General features: G+C 46.5%; 1 protein-coding gene across 9 annotated transcripts in view; it reads right to left on the reverse strand.

The window, feature by feature from the left end:
* The window catches only part of TSPOAP1 (TSPO associated protein 1), a 191,802-nt gene that overhangs the window by 88,206 nt on the left and 85,770 nt on the right, over positions 1-17,826 (reverse strand). For 8 of the 9 annotated variants that reach the window (XM_073667570.1, XM_073667571.1, XM_073667564.1 and 5 more), the window contains one exon: positions 3,098-3,181. In XM_073667570.1, coding sequence (XP_073523671.1) covers positions 3,098-3,181 — 84 coding nt within the window. Of the gene's footprint in view, positions 1-3,097; positions 3,182-10,264; positions 10,323-17,826 lie in introns of those variants that run through there. The other variant, XM_073667572.1, reaches the window with a different exon arrangement.

Below are 17,826 nucleotides of genomic sequence, written 5' to 3' on the forward strand. Positions count from 1 at the left end.
CCAATGATAATCCGCATGTGCTGTGTACATGCTGCGGAAATTTCCGCTGCGGATTATCATTACGGAAAAATCCGCAGCACTACCAATTATTTTGTGGAAGCGCGCCGTTTTCGCTGCCATTGACTTGCATTGGAACGCATGGATTACGCATCACTGCATCTGTACATGCGGATAACATGCGTTCCAATGTGCGGATGGTACCCGGGTGTGGAGAAGAGGAGACTCTCCTCCGGACCCGGGTACCATAGAACCTGTAAAAAAAGAATAAAATAAAAAATAAATATTATACTTACCTTCTGATGGCCCCCGGTGTCTTTATCCGATGCGTCCTGGCTTGCCGGCAGCTCACGATGGTCTGAAAAGGACCTGCTGTGACGTCATTTAGTCATGTGACGGGTCACGCGACCGCTGACGTCGGCAGGCCATCAGAAGGTAAGTATATATTTTTTACCATTCTTTTACGGTCACACTATATAAATATATGCCGGTTGCATGGATTTATATAGTGTGACCAAGTTGTCAAGCACTTTCCAAGTGATGCTAAAATCGCCTGGAAAGCGCTTGTCAACCCACATGCGGAAATGCATGTGAAGAACGCTTCACATCCGCATGTCCCTGGCAGGAAAATGCATGTACAATCCGCATGCGTTTTTTCTGCCAGGGAGATGCAGAAACGCTCAAAAAAAATCCGGAGCATTTCTGCATCGTGGGCACATAGCCTTACATTAATTGCATGACTCAATATGGAGCACACGTAGCCATCTATACACAGCGGGAGGCCGCACGGCGCCATCTATACACAGCGGGAGGCCGCACGGCGCCATCTATACACAGCGGGAGGCCGCACGGCGCCATCTATACACAGCGGGAGGCCGCACGGCGCCATCTATACACAGCGGGAGGCCGCACGGCGCCATCTATACACAGCGGGAGGCCGCACGGCGCCATCTATACACAGCGGGAGGCCGCACGGCGCCATCTATACACAGCGGGAGGCCGCACGGCGCCATCTATACACAGCGGGAGGCCGCACGGCGCCATCTATACACAGCGGGAGGCCGCACGGCGCCATCTATACACAGCGGGAGGCCGCACGGCGCCATCTATACACAACGGGAGGCCGCACGGCGCCATCTATACACAGCGGGAGGCCGCACGGCGCCATCTATACACAGCGGGAGGCCGCACGGCGCCATCTATATACAGCGGGAGGCCACACGGCGCCATCTATACACAGCGGGAGGCAGCAAGTAGCCATCTATACACAGCAGGAGGCCGCACGGCGCCATCTATACACAGTGGGAGGCCGCACGGTGCCCCCCCAGAAACAGCAGGAGGCTGCACGGCGCCATCTATACTCAGCAGGAGGCTGCACGCAGTCACGCACACACACACAAATATATACAGACATACACATAATACACGCATAAACACATTTGAAACACAAAAATACATATAAACAGACATCACACAATTATGTCTGCCTGCTCACACACACACTCACTCACTCAATCACACTCACTCTCACACACTCACCATCCCCTGGCTCAGCTCCAGTCCTCCTGCTCCTCTCCGCTCCAGTCCTCCTGCTCCTCTCCGATGCAGGCTGCAGCAGTGCAGGCCGGGCGCGCACTGCGTGACGTCACAGCTTGGAGACACGGCCGTGCACAGGGCCGTTTCTCCTAGCTGTGACGCGGCCGGGCCAGCACAGGGAAGTTAACTGCTGCAGTGCTGGCCAGGCCGAAGAAGTAGCAGCGGCCGTGCGCCGCTGCTGGGGGAGCTGCGCCCCTGTGTATGCTGGGCCCTGCCTGACGTCATGTGGCAGGGCGGTCCCAGCATCATTCAAACTGCCCGCCCCGGTGGAACTGCAGCTGGCCGGATGGGAGCGGCTGCGTGATGCAGCGTGTCTGAGTGGCTGCTTTGAACTTTGGGACCGCCCTGCTTGACATCATTTGGCAGGGCGGTCCCAAAGTTCAAAGCAGCCACTCACAGACACGCTGGCTGCATCACGCAGCCCTGTATATGCACTAGCGCCGGCGGGAAATTTAAATGATGTTGGGACCGCCCTGCCACATGATGTCAGGCAGGGCGGTACCAACAGCATTTAAACTGCACGTCCATGCTAGTGAATATACAGCCGCGGTGGCCAGATGGGAGCGTCATGTGGCACTGGCAGGGCAGGGCGACACAGTATGATTCAAACCGCCTACAGCTGCGGGCTCGCAGTGGTGATCATCTAAACCTTCGGCCAGTGCGGCGGTGACCAAAAAAAATGCGCATTATAATGGGAGCAATTCATGGGCCCCATGGAGCCTCAGGGCCCCGGGCGGTAGCCCATATTGCCCTCATTATAATCCACCTATGGCTAAACATATAAATCGCACAGAGATCGGAAGGCAGTGCACGGACTGGCTGGCGGCTCTCCCTACTTGAGCGTGACAGCTGTATAGACATAAATGAAGGTGTCACGCTCGGGATGAGAGAGCCGCCAGCCAGTCCTTGCACTGTGTTCCGATCTCTGTGTGATTTATATGGCCGTCTGACTGCGCCCTAAGACAAGAACACCGCCACACGCCTCATTTGAAAAAATATGGAAAGGTGCGGCCACGTTTCCACTGAAATCAATGGACACTATGGAAACCTACAAGTGCTCTCCTAGGTTTCAATACCTGAGACACAGTCTCCTCTCCAGTAAAAGGTTTTGTTTTTTTTTTTGTTATAATTCTTAAAAGGATTTTCCAACTGATAGAAACAAACAGATTTAACTTTTTGGCTTGAAAGCCTGAATGATACAGCAAAAAGGCCCCTAGAAACAACAAAATCTCTACTTGTAGTACAACCGTATTTGGGGTATATCTAATGTCAGCTTTGGGTCACTATCGTAGACACGGCCCTTTATCTCAGACTGCAGAGTAAAGTAAATTTTCTGAAATAAAATATCACATTTCTTTATGCATTTAAAGTTGTTTGAAGTGAATAGTTCATAACTATCAGATTTTATAACAGGAACAGATTGCTTTTCATAAGAAATTCCATACTGCGACCTCAGTCAGATGCACAGATTAGGATTAGATTATAGGCATACTGATTTCCTTACCAATTCTTCACATCTCTTCTGCTTCTTTGTCACCTCTTGCTCTAAAACTTCGCATTCTTTCCGTTTTCTACTTAATTCAAATTCCTGAAAAAAAATAAATATATAAAAACATCAAAATGTACAGAAAAGGAGCTGTACAGCTTTAGTGAATGTTTTCTTATACAAACAATTATGCAAGTTAAAAAAATTGGGCCGAGGTCAATATACTTCACATAGGGAATACTGCCCACGTGTACCGTTAACATTATAATCCCAATTACTTAAAGGGATTGTCCCATAAAGTACATTTATCTCCTATGAATAGGACATATGACAAAAGTATGATCACTCAGGTGTGATACATAGGATCACGTGTGCAACCACCATTTTTATAGACCATGAATACAGCAGGGGTTGTACATACTTAACACACCCTTATAAAAAACGCCTCCATGCGTCCGGTCTGTGACAAAGCATGTACTAATCTCACCAGTGTTGTGGATCAGAGATTCGGCCATTAGGAAACAGAGGACAACTGACTAAACCACTCACAACCCAATAACTGCACAAGTGATGTGCAGCCCGGCTCAGCAACCGGATTGTCCAGATTGCTCAATGGTTTATCTGAGAGCTGGATTGGCACTGTGGGGAAAGAAAAGCAGCTCGACAGCAAGCGATCTAATGTGTGTCACTGCAATTGTAATCGCTACTGTTTGTTCATGTCTGAACATTTTTGGGTTTTTTTCTAAGTACTTAGATATCAGAAACACAATGCATTTTCTGTTAGCTAACCACTGTGTTATCTGATTTAATTTTTTTTAGTATAGACCTGAAGTTATGGGAGTTAAATAAAACCTTCCGTTTTATGCAAAAATGTTGCAGAACTAATCTGTGCCAGAATGTACTACTGTTTTCTTAAAAAGCTCTTAAAGTGAATCTGTCACCACATATGACCTAAACTATTAATATGGGCATACAGGTTATAGACAGCTAAGGAGAGTGATGCCTGTACGTCTCATATCACATGACTTGTGGATAAATCATCTTTTTTCGCTTTATGTAAATGACCACTTCCAGGCTCTGGGGAGGACGCTGCCTGGAAGATAATTCTGCCTCCAGAGTTTATTTTACATGAAGAGAGAGTTACCAGTGTGATGTGTAATGATCGCTCTCTGATCTCACTGCACAGTTGTGTGTGATTATACCGGTCACATCTGCAGGTTCCTCTCAGCTTCAGCTTCCAGCTCACAGGCAGACAACGTAAAAATATTGTTGCAATACAGCAGAGCTCAGAGAGCTGCAAAAACATGTGTTTGCAATTAGACAAAGTTAATTTCTCCTGTCCCGTGTTCGGTACTAGTCTCACACTGGTAACTGTCCATTCATGTATAATAAGCTCTGGAGGCAGAGTTATCTTCCAGGCAGCGTCCTCCCCAGAGACTGGAAGAAGTAATTTATATAAAGTGATAAAAGATGATTTATCCACAAGTCATGTGATATGAGACGTACAGGCATCACTCTCCTCAGCAGTCTATAGCCTGTATGCCCATATTAATAGTTTAGATGGGTCAAATGTGGTGACAGATTCCCTTTAAACTGTAGCTTTCCTGCACCTGCGTCCTATATCATATATATTTTATGATATACATCCTCCTATTATTTCTGAGAATATATGCTGTTTAAGTTTTGCTCACAATCAAGTTCATGTGTTGACAAATTGTCTAATAAGGTCAGCTACTTTATTTTTTTTGTGTTTTTTAAATGATTGATATGAAAGGGTTTCTCTCATCTGGGATACTTTTGTCACATCCAGACGCACGCCTCCATTCATTTCTATTTGGAAAATCTGAAAATGAACGAACACTATTACTCTGCTTTTCTAAATTCCCATGGAAGTTAATAGAGATCGCTAAGTATTGGTCTTTTTATTTAGTGTTCTAATATGCTGTTTTGTATAGTCTTGACCAATGGGGCGTTGCTTACAGGATAATTATGCAGAGCAGCCTAAAGACAGGCCCCCATAAAATCTTGTAAGGAAAGCCCTCTTGTTAAAGATCATAAAAATCATCATATTAGGATGCTATATAGAAAGGCCTATATCTCTAGGACTGTTTGGCGGATTTCTTAAAAAAAATAATAATAATAATAATATATAGAAAGCTGGCCAATTCTGACCTGGTGGCAGGTCCTTTTTTTTCATGAATACTACATACACAATTTACAGTTGTGTAAATGCAGCTTGTGTCTATAATAGGAAAGCTAGCCGTGTATATATAACAATGTTAGCCTAAGATCTATTTCTGTTGACACGCCTATAAACATAAGAAACCTATAGAAGGAGTATATAATATGAGTGGCACTCAAACAAGAGCTAATTCCTGCAAAGACCAAGGAGCTTGAACGCCAAAATCATGTAAAATATAGAACTTTTATTGAATGACACTATATAACCTACATATAAAAATTTAAAAAGGAGATATAAAACAGAGATGGACACCACATAGAGCCCTGTAACAAGTAGTGACAATTATGTAACAGTTCACACCAGAAATAGAATCAAAGTCAAGGCACATGAAATGGCATAAAGATAGAAACAGTAGTGTTATAGCACAAAATAGAACACAAGTGGCATTATAATATTACAACAAAATTTGCAAAGAATTCAAGACCACGTGCATACAAAACTATGTCTGTGCAGGCTAAATATGTGTCATACTGGGTTCACAAACAGCTGCATTGAATAGCAAGGGTCGGAAGAAGATGGTCACGAAACGTGCGTCAGGGGTGCACCTGGGTGGACTTTCACATTGGTATACCCTTTTTCTGCATTTTTCTATTCAATGCTGCTGTTTCTGAACAAGCATCTCTGGTGGGTATGTTGGGGCTTCTGTGTGCATCCTCATATACTTCTATGATCATTTGATCCTATATTAATACTTTTGTAATAACCTACCCACTCCTATTGGATGCACATGGACTCTCCTGTCCCTACCAGATGCACATGGTCTTGAACTCTCTGCAAATTTTGTTGTAATATTATAATGCCACTTGTGTTCTATTTTATGCTATAACACTACTGTTTCTATCTTTATGCCATTTCATGTGCATTGACTGATTCTATTTCTGGTGTGAAGTGTTACACGCTCCAGGTATACCCTTTACGTGTCACACATTTATTATCAGCAGTGATTGTCACTACTTGTTACAGGGCTCTATGTGGTGTCCATCTCTGTTTTATATCTCCTTTTAAAATTGTTATATGCATGTTATATATTGTCATTCAATAAAAATTGTATATTTCACATGATTTTGGCTGTCAAGCTCCTTGGTCTTTCTAGGAATTAAGTCCTATAAACATGCAAGCTAGCAAAAGATCGAGGTTGCATGTATACCTAAGTAACCAGAGGATGCTGCACACATCTTCAAGATGCTCCACTTTAAAAGGGGTTTTACAATCATCGGTTTCTGGCCTCTAAAAAATAGGGCTGGGTTAAAATAATAAAATCTGAAGGTACTCGCCTTCAGCGGTGGCTCTTCACCACCACTCCAGTTGCTGTTTTCTGCTGTAGCAGTGATGTCATGACTACAGAGCACATCATCGCTGCAGCCAATCAGAGGTCAGCAGCTGTGCCGATGTAGATGGTATGCAGTGGCGATATGTGCGGTTGTTGTGAGGTCACTGCTACAGCCAATAAACAGAGTGGAGCAGTGCCGAAGAGCAGATGCTGGACCTGGTATTGGGGGGGGTATCATCTGATTTTATTATTTTAAAAGGAACCAGTCAGCCGATTCTTGCTATCCGAACTATAGGAGACACGAGTTGGACACCGGCTGATTTATTGTAGCTATGCATATTTTCCTTGCAATGTTTCCTGCAAAAAGGACCAGGACTTCAGAGGACTGGCTTGAGGTAGCTCCATGGCAGCTTCTCACCACTCCGCATAAATGACAGTTCTCTCCGTATACACATGTAGTGACAGACCTCTGAGTTACAAGGAGCGGGCTGAGGAGACGCCTTTGGGTACTCGTTTCTTAGACTAATCATCCTGAACTCATAATCCCCAGCCGGCTTTTAAAAGCATCAATTCTCTGAAACGCTACAGTGTTTCAAAGTGAACCATAAATAGCTACAATAATGCTGGTTCTTGTGGGCAGCATGAATCAGCTGTCAGGTTCTCTTAAACCCACCGCTGGCCATTAGCGGCCACACACTTGTAAGTGGCAAAATCCGTTTAATAGAGCTGCTGCTTGATTCTGGGATCCAGACGGTGTGACTCCAACTATCAGATAGTATATGTCATTTATGATGTCTGTCGCTGGAATGCCTGTTAGAGAGACCATTTTTAAGGGCTTTTACAGGATCGCAATAGTGATAGCCTATGATAGGTCAACAAAAGATTGTTTGGGGTGATGGGTGTTGCAGCATTGGCCAGTGCACAATATTGCAGTGTTGTCCAAATTAAAGTAATGTGACAACATTCAAATGACTGCTGCGCTCGCACAAGAGCCAAAGTCCCTTGAAACCAACATTCGCCCCAGACTGATGTAATATTGATGGTCTATCCCAAGATAAGCTATTATTTTTCAAAACCCCTTGAACATATCTTCACAGATACTTTTTTGCATATTTTTTTAGAAGCAGGTAAAAGGAAAAAAATACCTATATTTTTTTTTCCATGTTATTTTTCTGAAATTTTCACTGTGTGCTTTTCGTTTCAATCTCCTCCCCGCCAAAATGTTTTTGAACCATTTTTTCTTTTTTTTTTTTTACGGTTTTATTGACATTTTCATTACAAGCCATGTGATTCATTAATCATGTAATTACACGATTTCTCAGAATCATGAGTTGATAAAAGAAAAAAATGCACTAAAGAAGTTTTAAGAAAAAAAGGTCACCTAAAAATGCAGTTTGTGTGAAGTCATAAATATTCTCTGTATTGTTAATTTCAATCGTTTTCATTTTTCATTGCCAATCATATGAAAAAGCAAGACATGGGCCTGGTGTGACCCAGAGTAGAAGACCAATAAGTAGGGGATGACAAGATCCATAAAGAGGTTTCGGGGGTGAAATGGAAAGTGGTGGAGTGCAATGGATGGTGGCAGCCCCTAAACTTTTTATAAAGAATGGGGACACCGATCCTGCCTGGTCTTCTATGAACCGATACAGGAGGACTTGGCATACTAGAGGGGATATTTTGCAGAGAAGCATTGCCAGTATATAGGGGTGATAATCTGGGCAAATTCAGACTTGTAGAGAAACTTAGGAAGGAAAACACTTAACGTAAATTTTTCATTACTTATTACCAAGTGTAAACATTTTCCAATATTTTTTGCAAAAGGAAAGATAACGTTTGCTGATGTAGTCAGAATTTCTGAAGATTTCCAAGATTTAATAGGCATTAACAAAGGTAGATGGCAAGGGCTCCCCAGACTGGATAAGCAGGCTAAGTGACAACAGGTATCCTTGGTGTGTACCCCACAACCATGGTCATCTACTACATCACACAAATGCTGGTGGCACATAGTGACAAGTTATTTTAGGAAGGGAAGAACGGCACTCCTTCGTTTAAAAAAATGCATGGATAGGGTCCCAACCCTTATGATACAAAAACTTGTATAATCCAGAACTCTATAGAAGAAATTTTATTGAAAACAAGGAATAGTGTATAAAAGTTTGACATTTCCGTCTAATCGACCATCTTCAGATATACATTAGAGATATAGAATTTCATAAATGCATGGAAATTAGACTCCAAATAGTAGCCCCCCGTGTTCCTGAGCATACAGTTAGATGCCTGATGCAGCAGCACAATGGTGATCTGTGTTTGTATCTCTGGTATATACATGAAGAAGGTCTATTAGACCGAAACGTCAAACTTTTATTCACTATTCCTTGATTCCAATAAAAATTTGTCTAGAGTGCCTGATTCCACAATTTCTCTTACATAGTGAGAAGTGAAGGAGTAGAGGAGAAACAGAAAGATGACAGAATGGGTCAGATTTATATATCTTCATCAACTTAATTTTCATCAATAAGGCCCATAGTTTTCATGCTGGAGTTCTTTTAAAGTGTACTTCTTGTTAGAGGATACTAGGCTTGAAATGTGAACAAGAGAACAACCTTTCAGGCAATTTTAACCATGTCACCACTTGGATTCGTCTCTACAGAGACTATATTTTCCAGATTGCAGCCCCTGCTCCCAAGACTCTGGTAAATAACTAATCTTGCAGAAGTAAATCATGACAGTCCAGGCATAAATCCAGCTTTACATGACTGCCTTCCCGATGAACAGCTGCCCATAAAATACAGGGACTTCTCAAATTTACCAGAAATCGAGCCATTATTATAAAGCATCGCTCCATTCTGTCTCAGAGGGAAAGCACCGAGTTGAGGACGTCCCCCACATAATATCCATCTACACTTACAGGGTAAATGGACAGAAGTTGATTTCTTGAAACAACCTCTTTAAATCTAAGAATATAATCTTTGATAACAGGATGATGGAAATCGCCATGAGATTGTAGTACTGGTAAATGTGCATCTCGTCCTAAGCTGCAGACTTTACTATGCCAGAGGTCTAACTATTGCACAGAAACTTTTTACAGGTCATGTTAAATTTGGAAAAAAACTGTGTACTTGACAGAAATGACATAACTGATCCTAAATGGGTCATAAGCTTCAATGAAAAGTATTTTATGAGGTTTGATTTGTATATGTATAGGACTGTAAGGACATGGCTTTACTAGGCCCGGATTTGTCTGCACATCCAGAGATCCCGGAGATTTTATAGCAGGACAGCATTTTTCATTCTACTTGCAATTATGATGCCATATAACTATTATTCACTATCTGGTCAGCACTGTGTAACTTTTCAGATTAATAATGATTGTACAGCAGAATTGCTCTTGATCATCCTACGATAAAAGCTGCTCCCTAACAGGTGGCAGAAAGAACCAATGCGTTCCTCTGTTACCAGCTCACTAAATATGCATTTATTTGTAATCCATTTGTAATTTTGATGATTATCACCTTCAACAGTACAAATTGTTGTTGTGGTCTGAATCTGAGGCCTCAAAATCTCTGGTCGGAAGGTTAAGATACATTTATTTATGGCTTAATGTTATGTCTCTACTTTCATCCAAACCTCTGCTCTCTACAAAAGCTACAGAAGGCTGAAATGTTCCTACCTGGAAGTCTGACACGTCCTGTTTGATGCCGGCAATCCACCAAGACGTAGAGTTCTGCCCTACCAGCTACAGCAGCCCAATCCTCACTGCTACCACAGCAACCAAAGGGATTAAGTGGATGAGACCACAGTACATGCAGGGGAGAAGGGCACACGAGAGAGGACAGCGTGCCAGGTACAACAAGACGCTAAAGAACAAGGCTGGAGCTGGACCTCTGCACCAACACAGGTCCAAGCCTCTTATCCCACACAGACCTCCATAGCCTTAATTGTTTATTTATTTCCTGACAACATCTGCTGTGCTTCCATACATAGTGGAACAAGCTTAAATCCCTAAAGGCTGTCCTTAGCAGGTGTCATGACTGACAGCACGCAAAATCCTCTTCTGCACTACACAGATCTCCAGAGCAGAGCGGGCTTCTCTCAGGGATCGCAGGAGATCAGGAATACACACTGCCTTCCTATAATGCACTGGAGGATGAAAACAGCAAAGAAAAGGTGCCAGAACATAAGAGGGATTTTTTCATTATTGTTTTTCCTTTTTATGGCAATCAACCCTTCCTGTACCATAAAACTTCCAGCTACACTTACAACTGAGCTGCTTCAGAGGAAAGGAGGACAGTGATTATAGGGTCTAATTTAGGAATCCTGAATACACTAGTCCAGAGGTCCCCAACCGCCGGTCCGCGGACCAGGACCGGGCCGTTGGGGTTTTTCAGCCGGTCCGCGGCACCGCCACAGACAATCACTAAACATGGACAGTGTGCTCTGGTCTGCGGTGGCTCAGAGCACACTGTGTGGGGTGGATGCTACCCGCTGTTCTAGACTCCCGCAGGGTAGACCTGTAGAGGACCTGTGATGACATCAAGGTACATAACTGTGATGTCACCACAGGTCCTGAAGCAGGATGAAGCAGGGGCGGAACTACCGCCCGTGCAGCCGGTTCATTGAACGGGGGCCCCGAGGGAGAGGGGGCCCCTCCAGCCTCCAGCAGGGCCGCCATCAGGGCATGACTGCCCTGACTCCAGTATGGGGCCCGGCCGGTAGGAGCCCCCTCGGAGCCCCCCTCTTGTGCGTCTCTCTCCTCATGGGGCCCCCGGCCCCATGCAAAGCGCCGGGTCCAGGACATCTCATAATTCCTCTGACTTCCGGTCATGTGACGGCGCAGTCACATGACCGGAAGGCAGGAGAACCTGGTGTCAGCGATTTGGACGAGCGCCAGGATTATGCAGGGATCGCATGGGGGTAAGTATAACAAGTTTTATTTTTTTTTAAATACAATTAACTAGGAGTGGGGGGAGATGAGAGATGCACATGGGGGGAGGGGAGAGATGAGAGATGCACATGGGGGAGGGGAGAGATGAGAGATGCACATGGGGGGGAGAGATGAGAGATGCACATGGGGGGAGGGGAGAGATGAGAGATGTACATGGGGGGGAGGGGAGAGATGAGAGATGCACATGGGGGGGAGGGGAGAGATGAGAGATGCACATGGGGGGGAGGGGAGAGATGAGAGATGCACATGGGGGGGAGGGGAGAGATGAGAGATGCACATGGGGGGGAGGGGAGAGATGAGAGATGCACATGGGGGGGAGGGGAGAGATGAGAGATGCACATGGGGGGGAGGGGAGAGATGAGAGATGCACATGGGGGGGGAGGGGAGAGATGAGAGATGCACATGGGGGGGAGGGGAGAGATGAGAGATGCACATGGGGGGAGGGGAGAGATGAGAGATGCACATGGGGGGGAGGGGAGAGATGAGAGATGCACATGGGGGGGAGGGGAGAGATGAGAGATGCACATGGGGGGGAGGGGAGAGATGAGAGATGCACATGGGGGGAGGGGAGAGATGAGAGATGTACATGGGGGGGAGGGGAGAGATGAGAGATGCACATGGGGGGAGGGGAGAGATGAGAGATGCACATGGGGGTAAGGGGAGAGATGAGAGATGCACATGGGGGGGAGATACACGGGGGGGATGAGAGATGCACGGGGGGTGGATGAGAGATGCACGGGGGGTGGATGAGAGATGCACGGGGGGTGGATGAGAGATGCACGGGGGGTGGATGAGAGATGCACGGGGGGTGGATGAGAGATGCACGGGGGGTGGATGAGAGATGCACGGGGGGTGGATGAGAGATGCACGGGGGGTGGATGAGAGATGCACGGGGGGTGGATGAGAGATGCACATGGGGGGAGGGGAGAGATGAGAGATGCACATGGGGGAGGGGAGAGATGAGAGATGCACATGGGGGGGAGAGATGAGAGATGCACATGGGGGGGAGGGGAGAGATGAGAGATGCACATGGGGGGGAGGGGAGAGATGAGAGATGCACATGGGGGGGAGGGGAGAGATGAGAGATGCACATGGGGGGGGAGGGGAGAGATGAGAGATGCACATGGGGGGGAGGGGAGAGATGAGAGATGCACATGGGGGGGAGGGGAGAGATGAGAGATGCACATGGGGGGGAGGGGAGAGATGAGAGATGCACATGGGGGAGGGGAGAGATGAGAGATGCACATGGGGGGGAGGGGAGAGATGAGAGATGCACATGGGGGGGGGGGAGAGATGAGAGATGCACATGGGGGGGAGGGGAGAGATGAGATGCACATGGGAGGGAGGGGAGAGATGAGAGATGCACATGGGGGGGAGGGGAGAGATGAGAGATGCACATGGGGGGAGGGGAGAGATGAGAGATGTACATGGGGGGGAGGGGAGAGATGAGAGATGCACATGGGGGGAGGGGAGAGATGAGAGATGCACATGGGGGGGAGGGGAGAGATGAGAGATGCACATGGGGGGAGATGCACGGGGGGTGGATGAGAGATGCACGGGGGGTGGATGAGAGATGCACGGGGGGTGGATGAGAGATGCACGGGGGGGGATGAGAGATACACGGGGGGTGGATGAGAGATGCACGGGGGGTGGATGAGAGATGCACGGGGGGGATGAGAGATGGACGGGGGGTGGATGAGAGATGCACGGTTGGTGGATGAGAGATGCACGGGGGGTGGATGAGAGATGGACGGGGGGTGGATGAGAGATGCACGGTTGGTGGATGAGAGATGCACGGGGGGTGGATGAGAGATGCACGGGGGGGTGAGAAATGCACGGAGGGGGATGAGAGATGCACGGGGGGGGATGAGAGATGCACGGGGGGTGAGCTGCACATGGGGGGGGTTATGTTTACATAACTTTGTTGCCTTATGAAGGGCGGGGGGGCCCCCAAAAATTTCTTGCACAGGGGCCCACTACAGTCTGTGTCCGCCCCTGGGATGAAGTAAATGCAGCTGAACAGCAGCTGTCAGGACAGCTGCCCTGTCCTGCTGCAGGGCGTGATGGGGCCTCAGTGATGCGGCTCCTGGCACAGCACATTATGTGGGGCTCCTGGCATAGCTCCTGGCGGGGACCTGGTCTACACTATATGATAAGTATGCACTAAACTCCAAATCCCTCCATTACCCCGCCCCCATATGACCAAAGCCCCGCCCACCCCACCCCCTCCTTGCTGGGCCATGGAAAAATTATCTTGCTTCAAGCCGGTCCCTGGTGCAAAAAAAGGTTGGGGACCACTGCACTAGTCAATGTCATTAAGAGACTATAATTAAATTAAAAAACATCTTTACTCCTATGCATTGGCATTATATCCTAAAAGCTTGAAGCATGGAACAATACAGCGTGGCAACAAAATGAACCAAAGATAAAAAGAAAAGAATACATGTGTTACATCATATGGAGTTATGCTAGGATCTTGTCTAAGGTCTCCGGAAAAGCGTATTGCAGAGACCTTAATGTCATGTGTGTTAACCAAGGTGTAAAAGTCACACACAAAGCAGCCGATGTACAAAGCAAGCTCAGAAAAGAGGGGGTGAGCAAGTCTGGGGGATAATAGTGCCATGCCATACTGGTATTACCGGGTGTTCATCACCTTCAGCAGTGCCGTACTGATTTTTTTTGCTAATGTTCTCATTTTACAGCTTTATAGAAAATGTATTGTAGTGAAGATCCCTATATTTCAGCTGAGGATACAAGTTCATTTCTTAAGTCCATAATCAGTAATGTGACACCGTAACAGAAAAAGCACCAGGGCACCTAAACTTTAGCGGGCGATATGTATTCTGAGTTACAGCTTTGATGCCCCCATTAGGGCCAGCCATCGCGCCCCCATTAGAGGGCAGGGCTGTGGAGTCGGTAAGCCAAACCTCCAACTCCGACTCCTGAATTTCCACGACTCCGACTCCCTCATACACGGCTCATGTTTAAGTGATAAATTTACTGTAGCACAGATTCATCTCAGCTAAAAGTCTAGACCCTTAGATCAGGAATAGGACAGACATTTATAGGACATTTCATAACTTTCCCAAATTCTTATGAAAAAAATATTCCCCACAAACTGCATTGAACTACTGTACCCAATTTATTATATATTTTAGGAATCAGAGTTGGTCCATTTTATACCGACTCCGACTCCACAGCCCTGCATTAGGGCGAGCCATCGCGCCCCCATGAGCTAGTGTAACTGAACAACTTTACACAATAGGTCTTGGAATAAAAAGAAGATCCACAATTGGATGGGCTTAAAAAAATGAAAAAGTTCCTGTACGAAGATAATCTTAGAAATGTGTCCCTACTATGTACTGTTTACAGGCACAGAACTTCAGCCACTTCGAAGGCCGAACAGTTTCCTACAGGTCTTTCACCCAGACTTAAAGGGGTTGTACCATGAACAAAGTTCATTTTAATTAATAAAATCTTGGAATACTAATAATTTCCACAATTGGATGTGTTTAAGAAATGTTCCTGTGCTGAGATAATCTTATAAATGTGCCCCTGCTATGTACTGTCTAATGGCTGTGTCTGACCATACAGGGATATGGTCTGATCATACCACAGCTCCTGGGCAGGGGAGGAAGGAAAGAGTATACAGACAGGACAGCAGAGGATATCAAATGACTCTTTCTTTGAGGTAAAAAAAAGGTTTCAAAACAGGCAAGGAAATATTTTACCTCACAAAAAGAATCAGCTGTGATCCCCTGCTGTCCTGTCTGTATATTCCCTTTTCCCTCCTCCCCTGCCCAGGAGCTGTGGTATGATCAGACCATGTTCCTGTATGGTCAGACACAGCCATTACACAGTACACAGCAGGGACACATTTATAAGATTATCTCAGCACAGGATGATTTTTTTTTTTAAACACATCCAATTGTGGAAGTTATTATTATTCCAAGATCTGTTAATTGTTTCTGGGAAAACCCCACACAAATTCAGAATGGAAAATAAAATGCATCACCTGCTCTGTATTATGGCATAAAACCTCAACCTTTAACCTACTTTTTGGCATTAGACCTCAAGTTACTAAAAATCCATCAATACCGAATGATTAAAATTTACTATTAAATATATTTTTTGTCTGGCCTTAGAATGTGTACTAGGCAGAAGTCTGTTAACCCCTTTCTGACATGGGGCGTATAAATACGCATCTGTGCCCTGGGCCTTTTGGGCCAGATACGTAATAATATGCCCTGGCGATTAAACCGGGTGTCAGCTGATTGTCACAGCTGTCACAGCTGACACCCAGTGCTATGTGCTAGGAGTGGTCCCACACAGCTCCCAGCACATTAACCCCCTCAATGCTGCAATATTAGTCGATCGCAGTGTAGCACCCCGAGGGTTCGGTCGCTACAGAGGTATTGCATCTCACCCAGAGGTGCGATATCTCACTTCCAGGTAAGGATGGAGTGTGGCTCAGGACCCTAACACCCACATGCACTACACCACATTTCCAGGGGATAGGGCGACAATGCTCCCAAGAGTGAGCACAACTGCCCCTGTCCCTGGCTGGAGTGGGGGGAGGGAACACCTAGAAAGGGGAAACCCGGTAGTGTGTGGGTGGGGAGAATAGATCCAGGGTGCACTGTAAGGAGGAGTATATAAGGTGGGCACCATCTTAGGAGTTCAGTTCAGTCAGAGAGAGAAGACGACAGGGAGCAGGGGCTCTGTACGAGCTCTGCTCCGCAGGCAGGCCAACTCACAAGGCCTGGGCCTGGAGGAGAAGGAAGGAGAGGAGAGCAACGGAGGAGGCTCCAGAAGTGGAGTGAAGGGACCCCAGGGGTGCGGACCGGCCAATCGCCACCGTACGCCCGCCGCTACCAGAGTAGGGGGGTCAGGCCAAGGAAGGGAACCGGATCCCTCATCTAGTGGAGGAGAGCAACTACCCCCAGCTAGTAACCGGAGGCCGTGGCATTGCATGTGTTACGGCCCCTCACTACACCTGTTAGGAAGGCACCACATACGTTTGCCCGCCAAGGCCCGAGGCAGCTGGACAGAAACGTGGTCAATTGTCTGGTACGAAGGGCCAGAGAAAGGACACACGAAGGGGGTCCTGAAAAGCATTTCAAAGGTACCTGGGAATTGGCCGAGCCCCTCACCTGGTGAGCACAGTACGATGTGGGCAGCCATTACCTGCAGAAGTGGCTTGGAGTGTAAAACTGTGAGTAAAGACCCTGGACTGCATCACTGGACTCTGAGTCATTACTGTTGCTCCCGCGCACCATCACCCCCATCATCTGCACTCGCTGCCCTGAGGCTATACTCCTCCCGTGGGGAGTTATACTACTCTCTGCTGCGCACACAACATCAGCCTCAGCGGTCTGCCTCGCAGCGGCGGTTCTCAGTGACCGCAATCCACGGGTGGCATAGTCGGACATTTAAACATTAAAAACCAAATAAACAGATCCGACACTGGTTTGACCACCCTGAGCCACGGGACCGGGTCGCCGCCACGGAGACTACAAACCCCCAGCATTACACAGAGACCCGGCTCCGGGTATTCCCCTACACACGGCCCAGGGGGCTCGTCAGCAGCATTCGGAGAGCAAGGGGAGGTAAGCACCGTTACTTACCTCCTCTCCGGCGTCCTGCGCTGTCTCTGCCGGGTCCCGGTGGTTGTCATGGTGACCTGATGTTGTCATGCCGACATCCAGGTCACCAGACAGCAAGAAGTTACTTTGATCATGCGCAGTCAAAGTAACTTCTGCCTGTGTAGCGCTGATAGGCTGCTGCATCTCTATGCTTTACAGGTGATCAGACTGCAAAAAGGGAAAGTCCCATAGTGGGACAAAGTGTGAAAGTAAGAAAAAGTGTCAGAAAGTGAAAAAAAATAAAGAAAGAAAAATGAAAAAAAAAATCCTAAAAAAATAAAAATATATTGTACCCATGAATGAATATTATTCTGAAAAAAAACAATAAGAGTACACATATTTGGTATCGCCGTGTCCGGAATGACCTGACCTATAAAACTGTCCCGCTAGTTAACCCCTTTAGTGAACATGGTAAAAAAATAAATAAAAAACAAAGCAAAAAACGATGCTTTATCATCATACCGTCAGGGCTGTGGAGTCTATAAGCCAAACCTCTGACTCTGGCTCCTCAATTTTCATGACACCGACTCCAACTCCATGACTCCGACTCCCTCATACACGGCTCATGTTTAAGTGATAAATTTACTGTAGCACAGATTCATCTCAACTAAAAGTCTAGACCCTTAGATCAGGAATAGGACA

Source organism: Phyllobates terribilis, unplaced genomic scaffold (assembly GCF_046119375.1).
Source record: "Phyllobates terribilis strain yellow unplaced genomic scaffold, ASM4611937v1 Scaffold_2__4_contigs__length_985480577, whole genome shotgun sequence".
NCBI classification, from domain to species: Eukaryota; Metazoa; Chordata; class Amphibia; order Anura; family Dendrobatidae; genus Phyllobates; species Phyllobates terribilis.